Source organism: Atta colombica, unplaced genomic scaffold (genome assembly GCF_001594045.1).
Source record: "Atta colombica isolate Treedump-2 unplaced genomic scaffold, Acol1.0 scaffold238, whole genome shotgun sequence".
Lineage (NCBI taxonomy): Eukaryota > Metazoa > Arthropoda > Insecta > Hymenoptera > Formicidae > Atta > Atta colombica.
In genome coordinates, this window is record NW_017259336.1 from 2,607,608 (window position 1) to 2,620,700 (window position 13,093).

At 33.9% G+C, this 13,093-nt stretch overlaps 1 protein-coding gene across 3 annotated transcripts; it reads right to left on the bottom strand.

Annotated features, from left to right (window-relative positions):
* Positions 1–747: 747 nt before the first annotated feature.
* LOC108688775 (protein MON2 homolog) lies at positions 748–11,002 on the bottom strand. Of its 3 annotated transcripts, none has more exons than XM_018195177.1 (15): positions 10,388–11,002; positions 7,828–7,959; positions 7,561–7,743; positions 7,224–7,460; positions 6,967–7,092; positions 6,604–6,801; positions 6,286–6,532; positions 5,963–6,116; positions 5,001–5,243; positions 4,626–4,912; positions 2,216–4,547; positions 1,942–2,126; positions 1,611–1,854; positions 1,397–1,473; positions 748–1,320 (listed from the first exon to the last, which is right to left on the bottom strand). In XM_018195177.1, the coding sequence occupies exons 1-15, from the start codon at positions 10,511–10,513 to the stop codon at positions 1,151–1,153; spliced, it is 4,941 nt and encodes a 1,646-aa protein (XP_018050666.1). In that variant the 5' UTR covers positions 10,514–11,002; the 3' UTR covers positions 748–1,150. The 3 variants fall into 3 exon arrangements, with proteins under 3 accessions (XP_018050666.1, XP_018050665.1, XP_018050667.1); XM_018195176.1 differs by having other exon boundaries at positions 1,397–1,479; XM_018195178.1 differs by lacking the exon at positions 10,388–11,002 and adding an exon at positions 10,058–10,129 and having other exon boundaries at positions 1,397–1,479.
* Between the last annotated feature and the right edge of the window lie 2,091 nt (positions 11,003–13,093).

Here is a 13,093-nt window from a genome sequence, read left to right on the forward strand (position 1 = left end):
TATATATATATGTATATATATAGAAACATTTATGATTCAAGCGTATTGTGAAATCTGAAACGGAAAAATATAAATAACAATTGCTCAGAGAGAGTTGTATTTAATCTGTATAGATTTATTTACATTTTGATAATATAATTTATGATGCCACGCAATTTATAAGAATAGTAAATGATAAAGTTCTATGTTAATAAAATCGCCTCGCATCTGCATGTTAGTATACATATATATCTTATAATATTTATTTATTAATATTTACAATTAAAAAAGCTGTCTTATACATTCCCCGCATATATGTATATACAGCGTTCCTTCTATATACTCGGAACAATAATAACAAACTACAATTACGCTATTAGAACACAATTTCTACACTCTCTGGATAATATATATTAATTAATAAATCCTCTTTCACATGATCTCAAACAGGAAACATTTCAATTTTTAATTTGTTTTTACTTTATAATCTCGAGTTTAAATAAATCAAAATAACAATCGAAACGCAATGAAAATTTTTTACATCTCTATTTTGTGCTGTCTATTAGATAAATCTTATAAAAAAATTTTTCTTTGTTATTCTTCCTGATATAATCATGAAGTCAGAAACAACAAAATTATATAAATTTATATAAAATTCTCATGATGAAAGCGCGTCAATCTAAAATCTCTATTTTGATTTTTGTACTTCAACGTCATAAAAATAATGTGTATATCTCTAGATGAGAGTGTGAGAGAGAGAGAGGGGGGGCGAGGGAAGAGAGAGGAAGGGAAGGGGAGAGGGAGGGGGAGAGAGAGAGAGAGAGAGAGAGAGATTGTACGCGACTACTGAAATTACACTAATAAAAGGACTTAACATGATATTTCTACAATAAAGCGTAATTATGTGGCAAACTTATTATCCATCTATAAATGTATTCAGAGCTATTAGTATTATCTGTATCATTTTACCTTCATTGTTTATTAGACATAAAAGGATGGAATGACACGAATAGTGCTAATAGCATCTGTCCGAACATACTTTGTATTACATCAGGAAATCGTTACTCTCACATTTATTTTATCACGCATCAGAACGTTACACAAAAAAATTATTCATTCTATACTTCAACTTTTAGTGCAAATCCGTAGTGAAAAGAAAAGAATGTATTGGTCAAACGCCATTAGGGGTTGGCGTACTATGAATCGGTGCCCGTAATAAATCGTGATATTGTAACAGAGCCTCTCGCAAGGACCTAGACACTTGACCAGAAGTAGTCGCAATCGTGCATTCTACTAAGCATGGATATAATCCAATCAGCTGCTCCCATACTGATCTTTCAACTGAAGTGTAAACAATGGTTAATACCTATAAATGCGATATTATCTTATATAAAATAAATGAGAAATAAAAATGTACCTTTATTGGGAGGTGCTTTTTTGAGCGATATTACGAGAGTGGCAACGGCTTTCAGAACAAATGATATTTCTGACAACCTGTACCTAGAAAAGTTCTCTATAATAAGTACTTAAAATAAAACGTGCATTTCGGATAAAATATTTATCGAAGTGAAAGATCCATTAAAATAACATTAAATTATTTACAATTTGTTAAAAGGCTTCGACACTATTACCTAGGCAAAGGGCACTTTCCATTCCGTCTCTCGTTTTCAATATAACGTCGTAAAACTTCTTGAAATCTGTGCAGAAGAGCTGTAACTGCCAAACGTCCAGCAATTCCACCTTCGTCACTTTCCGAACTCTTTTTAGGACTATTTTGCGTATCATTGTCCAATCCATCTAACAGAGAAAATTGCAACAAAGTCTCGAAACAAGTTTTCGCGAATTCTTCCCGTAACTTTGTTTCTGCTCCATTTTCTGTGGAAGAAAAAAGATAATACTCTCTCTTGAAGAAATATTTAATATAAGAAGAGTTTTTGTAAAAAGTTTAAATATTATATGTACCAATATTTGCTGTAGTGGCCGAATGTATAGAACCTTTATTTAATAACATAACGACTCTCAGTATAAATTGATGAGGTATATGCTGAGAATGCGGTAATACTTCGTCTCTCAATAGCTCCATAACCTGACAATCTACTGCCTCATCAGCCTGAATCTCTTCCACTCCTCGTTCTACATTCAGTACACTGAAATTGACCGACCAAATTCATTTCTTATGTTGTCGAAATAATAAGATAAAGAATCTGCTGTGAATTCATCAGAGACAACAATTTACCTTTTAGGAAACAAGAAATCGTCCAGAGTGCTCGCGAGCTCAAGCCACATGCTCTGGAATTGCTCGGGATATTTTCTGGCAAGCGGTAGTCCAGTGTGCAAGACGGCTAAGAGACTAGTCACGGCCAGTTTCCATGTGGTCGCGGATGGGCATGCGTATTTCATGGCTAATGGTACGTGTAACGCTTCTACAATATACTTCAGCACTTGACCATCGATTACGGCCATTTCATGCGCAGTCTTCTGATATAAATTCACTACCATCGACAGAGCTTTTTCGCCAAATGGAACGTAATTCATTGTGATCCAATCAGCGGACACACCTCTTACCTGAGAGATGTGTTTCGTGGGTATTTTACCATATGTTGGGGCTTCGCACGCCAGCTTCGAGAAGCTTAGCAACTGAAGAAATATCAGTACAATCATCGTGCGTAAATTGTCAGGACCGTTTAATGCTTCTTTTTGCAGAAGTTCCATAGAATGTAACACTTCGTCTTGTAAATGAGTGAGAACTACATCGGGCATTGATGGCAAGATGTACGGCGTTGATTCGCCGTGTACTGGAACAGCCACTGCATTCTTCAGGACAATACATAATTTTTGCAAATCAGAACCAATAAATTTGTTTCTAATGTGCTGAAAAACACCTGGGAATATATGCATGAGCGCAGTTAGAAATGCCTGAGATGGCACGTAAGGATCAGTGTCACCTTCTTGTGGTGGTGCAGTACTCTCCATCCCAATATTGAGCCATACGCGCCATGTTACTGTCCATAAGCTTTCCGAATCGTTTGACTGAATCACTTCAGTGTTGTCGCTTCCCTTCGGTTGAAAGAGAATCTCTTGAAATGATTTCAGTGCCGCTAATGATACCTCATTGTTTTTACTAAGCGCAGAATTCTCAATAAATTCGAGGAGCAATGACCATGCTCTCGGAAAGTCTCCTAACATTTGCAACAGTTGACGTTTCGTATTAAATACTCTAGCTACCCCGCTTAACGTTAAAACCTGCGTTTCCGCCCATTGCTTTTGTGCTGTATTTCTACTGTGATGAATAAGTATGTTTCCACTAGTATCGACTTTTTCGCTGCTAGCTGAATTTGACAAACTTCTTACTTTATCTAATAGTGGAAATAATACTTGCCAGAGCACAGCTTGCCACGTAGGTTGATGCAGAAGACTACCGTGTGCAGATATGGTTGAGAATAGAGTTTGACTCGCTGATTTACGTACAGCGGGTCGCGAATCGACGCATAAATCTCCCAATCTTGCATAGAGACACATCCAGAGTTTATCAAACGATGGCATGTTTGTCGTACCGGGAAAATCGGGAAATACCGATGACGAATCTCCACGCAAGCAAATACATAATTTTTCTTGATTCTGATAGAAATAGTCACTTATGTTCCACATTAGACCGACAGCTGTGAGCGAAATATTTAATTCTTGTGTCTGCGATCCAAATTTAGCGGCTGTATCGACGCATAGTGGAAGACATCGCCAAGGCATAACTGGTAAAAAATCGGTTACAACTAACTGTAAACATTGAAAAGCTATACGCACTAAAGCTTCCCCATGATGATCGGAAACTGCTCCTATAATACCGAGGACTAAGGGCCAACCATGATATAATGTTTCCCCAGCACCATGAAGTACTTGCAAAACGCATTCTAACTGTCGCTGTCTAACGTCTCCATGACGTACGGATGATAACTCGGACAATGGTCCTAATAGTAATGTTTGTAATTTCTGATTATCGCGAAGTGGTTGCGGATATTTATGCTGAAGAGCCATCTTGACAAGATACGTAATTGCTTCCACGCCCCATTCTCTCATACGAATGTGCGGATGCTGACATACTTCCAATAAATGATTTGTTAATGGTCTCCAAAGCACTTCCACACGTGATAAGTTTACTAAGCCTGTCTCTAGAAGTTTAGCAACCGCAAACAGGGAAGGTTCACGATTAGAATACGCTAGTTCCATAGCCTCATGGCTCAGTTTACACAGAGCATCTATCAAATGATGCAAGGCAACGTCATCAAGGTGCTGACTGCTCTCGAATAATCTACTAAGCATAGCGCTGAGTACAGGTAGATCTGCCATAACCGCGTTTGTTAACACGGCGTTTGGATCAGCTGCGGTTCTTCCAGCTTTCAACGATCCGCCAGTAGAAGGTTTTAGACCAAGTATCCAAACAAGATGTTGAAGAGTAGTAAGTACCAAATGCCATGCGCTACCAAGTATACTACCGTAACAATGGGCTAATGATAATAGTGCTCGCATGCATTGCAAATTTTTCGCAGTCAACATGACGGGACCTTGATGAGCACCTGGATGTAATATGATAAAAGATTAATCGCATAATAGTAAGATGTATGTAATTAATTATGAGCGAATTACTGTCTTACCAATTGGTAAAGATGCCGTTGGTAGTGGCGTACCAACGGCTACTACTTGTTGCCTATAATCAGGCTCGCCTATTGTCAAGTTGTATTGAGTTGAATCTTGCTGTCTCGCGATTGGTATGCCTTGAGGTGCATTGTACAGTACAGTCAAGGCATAATTAGGTGGTAGAGATGCTTTACATATTGCAGTAATAAAAGCATCACGTGGCGCTTGCAAATCTAATTGACCGCAAAGAGACGCGAAAGTTTGAATTGCTTTTAAAACATTTTCTGTTGCCGATTCGTCCGTGCTGCAAATTCACAGATACGTTTGTATTCACTCCATATTTTTTGTCTATTACATACAATAATAATTTATGACTGCTGGCATCTATTAACCTGGCATCTATTAACGGGCTGAGAGCTGCCAATAAACCGCACCAACTAGAGTTCAGTAATTGTACATGAAGCTTTTGTTCGGATTCACTCGGTTGATAGATCTGATTTTCGTTATTATCGTCTTTTAATCCATTTATAGCCAATGCGATCGATCTTATGATGTCTAATAAACATGCATAAGCTATGCTGATGCCATAACCGATTGGTATTTGTGGCGGTTCGACCTTGTCCAACATTTCCAAACTAGAATAATCATTTGTTATCATCAATCTTTAATGCTATTATCATGAAAAAAAATATAAAGTCATTATTAGGATTACCAACTGTACTCTTTTAAGAATGTATTCTTTTCGAGGTCGGAAAAGCATACTCTTATTTTTCACTTATTGTACTCTTTTTAGAGAAATAAGACAAATAATTTAAAAAATTATTTAATATTTAAATTTATTATTTAAAAAAAATTATGCTTGGCTTGTATAAAGGCTGTGATTCACCAATTTAAAGATATAGATAGTTCTTTTCTCATGTAATAGTATTTAACAAATAATATTATTTTAAAGAAAATTAATATTTTTTAATATTTTTGGAAATGTTTATTCTATCATTCTTTAATAGCGAATACTGATTACGGTTATTGTAATATAGCTTTGTATTCAATATCACAATTCTCAATGTCCCCTTACACTATCACAAATGACTCCATATTATTATAATATAAAATAATCATGAACAGATTAATAATTTTTTCATATTTAATTAGAATTATATTATGATCTATTATATTATGATATCTGATTAATTTGCATATATTTAAAATATAAGAGTTATATAACATTTTCAAAAAAGAAATCTTCAAATCAATTAAATAGTTATAATTACAAAATTTATTCAACTTTGTATTTTTCTGTCATGACAATTCATAGTGATCCTAACATTGGTATGATTAACATTATAATGCTTACTAAGTTGGCTTAGCTTGTCCGCTTGTAAATGTTGCTACTACTGGTAACCAAATACCACGTGAATAAAAACCGGGTTGAGGCGATACGCCAGGCCCGACAGGCATTCCTGTGAATAATGGTGCACCTGTGCTTTGAGGTATAGTTGTACTTGATGCTGTTAAAAATAAAAAATTGTATGTATCCCAGAAAAATATACACACATTTTGGATATGATAATAAAAATGTAGTACTTTGCCATAAATTTGAACAAAAACCTATTAAAAGTACAACAGATAACACATTAATTTTATAATCATTCAAGACGTAATGTAATATATCTGTACCTGTTTGATTCATCATGTGTGGATTTACAAAAAGGCTATGTACATATGCACCTAAGCTATTAACAATATCTTGAAAAATATTTGTAGCGTGTGGTTTCAAATCGTAACATTCGCAGAAGTTTGTCAGCAAATCTGCTTGAACTGTCATTTTGTGCAAAACTTCCAATGCTAAAGCTCTCTGCCATGTAGGTTTGTCAGGATCCAAAAACTTTACAATTAAGGATAAAAATATTTCACATTCTGTCACCTAAAATAACAGAGTGTCATTTATACTGATAAATATAAATTATTACCATGTATAAATTCCGATATATTTACCAATAAGGAATGGTATTTTTGTATTAAAATCGACACAACTCGCAATAGCCTCATACTAATAGGAAAATAAGGTTTATCTAAAGGTGTAGCTTGTTGCAAAGACGCTGGTACTGAATTACGATACTTGATGTTAGGCGAAAACAATTTTATCACAAGTGCACATACTCTCTCCTTCAATAAGAAGCTAAACTCTAAATGCTAAAAAATTATATTTTTATAATTATATATTTATAAATATGTATATTATATATATAATTCTTTTACACACACACACACACACACACACACATATATATATAAAATAGAAAGATCCTGTTAAAATATAATTTTCCTATTCTTAAAAATATAAATTTTCTCATTTACTTTAAAGAAAACTGATGAAAAGTTTGTTAAAACCGATTCTAGCAATTCCAAACCAAAAGTTCTTGTCATTTCAGTGATGCCTATTAGCCAATATGGTTGATCAGCATTCACCAATTGTACTAGATCCTAAAACCAAATGTACATAAATGTACACAAATAATATACACAATATATATAATTTACACAAAGAAGTAAATCATAATTATATTTCATGAAGTTACATAAATACACAAGTATTATAGTAAATAACAAAACACCTGAAACATTAAATATGCATCTGCAGCGCAAGGACCAAGACCTTTAGGCGCTTGATTCGTTGGAATTTTCAATTCCTCTAAATTTACTTCATCAGATTCTAACTGATCAGAACTTTGCTCATCTTCGGCAACTACTCTTTCAAATACCAAAGATACTAGTTGTCTTACAGTAGCACCGGCTGTATTTATCGTTGTACAGTCTTTTGTGAAATGTAACCGAAAACAAAGCACCAAATTCTGGAAAGATGTTGAGTAAAGTAATTTTGAGCAAAGTATAATGAAAATGTTATTGAAAAAAATGATAAAAAATAAAATTTATATACAAATGAATCCTTACTCTTGCCAGGGTATCTCCATGTACCACGGCATTACTTGTAAGTAATAATGTTACAGTCTGCAAAACTTTAACTTCTTCTGTACCTGATTCCATTAACAACCACAAAGCATCTGTAATATATCGAGCACCTTTCTGATCCACTGCTTGTTGCGTTATTAACCTTTGCATCATGCTTAAGCAAAACTAGAAAATACCATAAAGATTTATATAGCACACATTACAAGATTTTTTTTACTAAAGATAATGTGTAAACATCGCTTTTAATACCTTGATGATTTTTATGTCTTTACTCTCACAACCTTGAACTATAGGATAAAGTATTTGATTTACAATATAATATATTGGTGTCCCTGGGTTATTTGAGGCTGTTCTTAATTTTGCGATTCCTTCCTCGCATGACTGTAACAAATACATATTATAATATAATCACTATAAATTTAAAAAGCGAGGATGTATTGTCCCAAATGAGACACTCCTCTGACTGAACTGAAACTTTACAGGTAATATTCACTGTTAAAAATTTCATGAAATTTAATATACTTTTAAGTTTGAAAACACAATTTGAATTTAATTTCATTATATTAAATTTAATATATTTATAACTGAAAAGTATACTTGTGTACATGCACATGAAATATTTCTTATAAAAATTTATAAAATTTAATGTACACGTTCATTACATTTAAATAACTACTTAATTTTAATCTTAATTTTCAATTAAATCATTCATTACTTTTAATTTCGTTCATAACTATGAGCTTCATTTACAGTAAAGGAAGCTCGTAGTTACATTTCTAACAGTGTTGTTATGATATATAATGATTATTTATGTGAAGATCCTATCGTCGGGTTTTCTAATTTGCTTCGCGTGTCGGATGCTTCTAGGCAGGAGAGATATAGGAAAAACCTTGTTTTACAAAGTCATTACGTAAGGGAGAGTGGGGAAATAATTCTTATTGTATGAAGTAGAAATAATATGTTATTTTCATTGTATGTAACAGAAATAATACATTATTTTTAAAATTTTTTGTGCATAACTTTTTAACGAATAACGAGCAATAAATGTTGGAAATCACTCATGACCTTGACAACATATGCCAAAGTCTGTCAAACTCTCTCCATTGGCATATTTATCGTTACATTATTATATCAGAATAGTTAGTACAATTAGAAAAATAATAATAAACAATTCGTTAGAACTGTATAACGTAAAACACAATAAGTAAAAAAATAAGGTCTATAACGATCAAAATTGGATTTTACTTCTTTAAATAATTCCCTGTGAATTTATATATCACATTTGTAGTCCTTCAAATTGCGCGTCGAATTTTTCAGACTTAGAAACGCAAATTACTATAGTATAATAGTAATATCACAAATTAAATTGATAACCAATTTAATAATTTGATGCTCAATTGGTGTCATTTAAAATGAGATCTTAATGTACTGAAAATTTGTAAATAAATTTATTGCGAAAAATATTATTTCGGTCGGGAATCAAACCTGGATCTCTAACATTCTATGCGAGCGTCCTAAACCTTTAGATGACCAAAGACTTGGTATTCTTTGCAATAATCGATATGTAGGAACATACGCATTTTTCAGGCAGTGTATAAACAATAATAAACGATTTATTTAAATCGTATAATGTATCATGATATATCATGTTACATAACATAAATGCGTTGTCGTTTTAATAAATCAAATATACATTTCGCAACTTCGGAAGAAGATTTATGACGTACTATTCAAAATTATTCGATGTTTCAGAATGAAATGTATATTCAATGAAATCTTTTATTTCAATTCAATTTTGTTCGATTAATATAACTTGCGATATAATGCATGATCTTTTTGAAGGTGTTGTTTGCAAGTATGATTTTGCAAATTCAATATATATATATTTTCTAATAAAGTATTTTACAATAAAACAACTAAATAATCGAATTAAATACTTCCATAAGTGAGATGTTGATAAAGAAAACAAACAAACAAAAGATCTTGATAAAGAGGAAAAAAATTTAATGATAACAGTATCAGAGATATCTGCACTGACCTGTTACTTCACTTTTGTTATAAGAGATCTAATTCCTCATAATAATAAAATTTGGAATTTTTATCTTATATTTGTGAGATTATCCTTAAAACTGTCTCTAAAAATATCTAAAAATATAAGAATTGACTACATATATCGGCCATATTATCATCTTAAAATGACATTATCATCTTGAAATAAAAACGGACTATGAATACTAAAAATTAAAACATTAAAAATTAAAGATCGAATACATGGAAATTGTATCAAAAATAAATATAAAATATAAAAAGTAACAATAATAGTAATTATTAAATTCATTACAGTTACTATGTTGTTACGAAATAAAAAAGTAACATTGTTGCCAGTCTACCAAAAAAAATAACAGTAATGGCGTTACAAGTAACTTTCATTCCTTAGTACATATATTAAATTTATAAGGATAAAGGCCCCTATCCTTACCTTTGCACTAGGACCCCGAAAATCTTTTGCATGGCCCTGGCAAGTTATATAGTTATATAGATTTCTAACTTGTTTCCGAGTCGTAGCTTAATCTTCAAAGAGAAAAGAAACTTAATCAAGACCTAAATGGAAGCTTCAAGTTTCACGGTCCAACTAATGTAGGACTATGTTCAGAAACACTCAAATGCTTCTATGTGTCATTTTATTCTTGTTTAATGTTCAATAGATAAGGATAAGATGATACATAGGAGTGATGATACAGAGGGAGGCGGTCAGATGATATTTCTGAACGTAGCCTAGGATATATTAAGTGGTCTCGCGGTTACGTACCTCTTTGATTTGAGGGTACTTCTTCTTGGTCTCCGAAGCAAGTACTTTGAGATCCGACTGAAGGATCTCCAGGAACTTAGAGGCATTCTCCGGATTGCTGCCGATGGCGGCGGCGCTCGCCATCATTGACAATGCCACCGTTGCTCTTTTCTCTAGATCAGTACGACTTCCAGATGCGGGGGCATGACAGCTCGATGACAGCTACCGGACAGGAGGCTGAGCGCCACGGTGTTCAGTCGTCAGATGATGACCGAGTTTCGAATTAATACGCTTTGTCACACCGCTTGTCGGTGACGATGATAGCGAACAGGCAGCAATGGTTCATCGGAATCGTCTTCTTGAGTCGTCACGCTCGCGGATCACATCGGGCGGGTCGTCGCGGACACCCGGAAACCGCGCGCAGATCACAGCTAACGCAACGTTTTTCTCGCTCGTATGCCCAAAATTCACGCTTCTTTAAATAATCCAAGTCCAATGAAGATCGATATAATACAAAATTCACGTCGTTACGATCTAACTACGAGCCTCCCAACTGCTAACACAATTGACACCAATCAACACACAATTTGACACGATTCAACACTATTGACACAAACTCACAGACCACGTATGCAACAGCGCAGCGCTATTGCAGTTTGCATTGTCACCAGTTGTCACTGGTCTAATAAGTCTAATTTCCATCGAGGAGTAAAGGCACATTTTCATGAGCCGTTTAAACCCAGATAGAAATTGGATTGGTGACTCTGATACTGGACAATGTGGGCACTGAATTATATTCATCAGAGAGAAACCTGAGAGAAGACATGACGGCCCAAAGTTTGTAATAATTTTTCCTTTCATAGCCTTCATTTATTTATTCTAATTGATTTTTAATTTTTGAAAAAAATATAATTTCTAGTCCGTATTCAAACACTATTTTATTTGAAATTCTACAGTACTAACGTGAATTATGTATTAAATACATGCTAACATCATAAAAGCGCTTGTCGAATGGATACAGGCTTCTCTATCTTTATAAAACGCACGGTCCCAAATTCCGAAAAAGACTGAAACTTTTTTTTTAAACGAAATTGCATGCGCTATCGGAAGTCTGAAATTAAGAAGTTTATCGGATGATCTGAAAGCTCAAGACGATATGATAACACTAACTGAGAAGATCTGCCATATAATAATCTGTGTAATGATCGATGCTTAGTTGTGCCATCCCACACGCTTCCTAAAAAAGACTGAAATTTTTTGCGCGTAGCATTTATATACCACATTCGAAAGCATTGCGCTTATTGGCTGGCATGCGAGTGGTGGGGTTCTCCGTTTGACGGCTCATATAAATAGCGCGTAATTCACAGTTTCACACTTTTGCGACTCGAGCAGGGGACAGGAGTACATCCTGTCATTTTAACGTTGAAAAGTTTGCACTGTTCACAGCCCTGTCTTCGAATTGTAACTTTTTTTTCTCCATATTCTAATCTCTGCTGAATATAAAACGAAATTTCTTAGAATATAAAACGGTGAGAAACGGCATGAAAGGATTGTTCATCATTAAACTTCTTTATTAAGGTAATCAATAATTAACTTTGCTTTTACTTCTCGTAACATCATGTGTAAATGTCATGTGTTGCAAAGTCTAGTATAGTACTAGTACATCGATTATTCGGTCGAAAGTATGTGGCGTCATGTCGTGTCATCGCGTCTCGCATCGTTTTTTACGCGTGAAGTTAACCGCACGCAGAAAACGATGTCCTCATTTCAATCGCATTCACATTTCATTCGCGAAATGCAGCAGATAGAGGATGACACGGCGGAACAGACTGGCTCTCAGACAAGTGGAAACGCGTGATCAAATATGATAATTAAAACCTATATAGTATCTGAATGTAACTTAAATATATTTTTTCATATGCGATATTTAACTACCGCGTGACTATAGATTCAGTAATATTACTGACTTCAGATTCAGTCATATTAATAATCCGTTCGAACGCGTATTTCTTAAAACTTATTTACTGAAAGTATATCGCTTAAACAATTGACAATGAGAGACATTTTCGAATATCACTCTGCAATACGAAAATAATATTTAAAAGAAAAACGTATATTATAATATTGATTGTTATTTCCGCATTTTCAGCAGATATATTTCGAAATACGAAAAATTCATGAATGCGATGCCGAGAGAAGTGCACGTCACAACGCCGCATCGTTCGCGTCGCCTTTGACGAACGCGAAGTTAATCGCGCAAAAACGAAGCTGTCTCGCCTTCTTAATCTTAATTATAACTACGATTCATTTACATTTCGATCTATAAATGAAGCGCAAATATAATTAAGAGATTGGTATCGATCAAATGATAATTAAAATTTATATTAAATCTATATTTATCATTTATTGTAACACTTAGTTCGCGCTATCATAGATTCAATATTCACTAAGAAAAAGACGCGCATTGCCACCGTGTCATTCTTGGTGTGTGAAATTGATAACGCGAAAAACGAAATCACATATTCGACATATTAATTGCATTTATATTTTATTTGCAGAATGCGACGAATACGAGATGACTGGTTCCAAATGAGTGCTGTTGCGAACTTATTGAACTTATTGAATTGATAAATAAAATTTACATTAATTTATTTATTATATCTAATTATTAAAATAATTTCGCTTTCACGCTCACGATGTAAACATTAGTTCATCCTTCTTTATCAA

Coding starts and splice junctions, on each gene's coding strand:
- LOC108688775 (XM_018195176.1), bottom strand. CDS start 10,513: ATGATGGCGAGCGCCGCCGCCATCGGCAGCAATCCGGAGAATGCCTCT. Junction 6,802..6,966: donor TTTCATCAGTTTTCTTTAAA/GTAAATGAGAAA, acceptor ATAATTTTTTAG/CATTTAGAGTTTAGCTTCTT. Junction 6,533..6,603: donor AAAAATACCATTCCTTATTG/GTAAATATATCG, acceptor CTGTTATTTTAG/GTGACAGAATGTGAAATATT.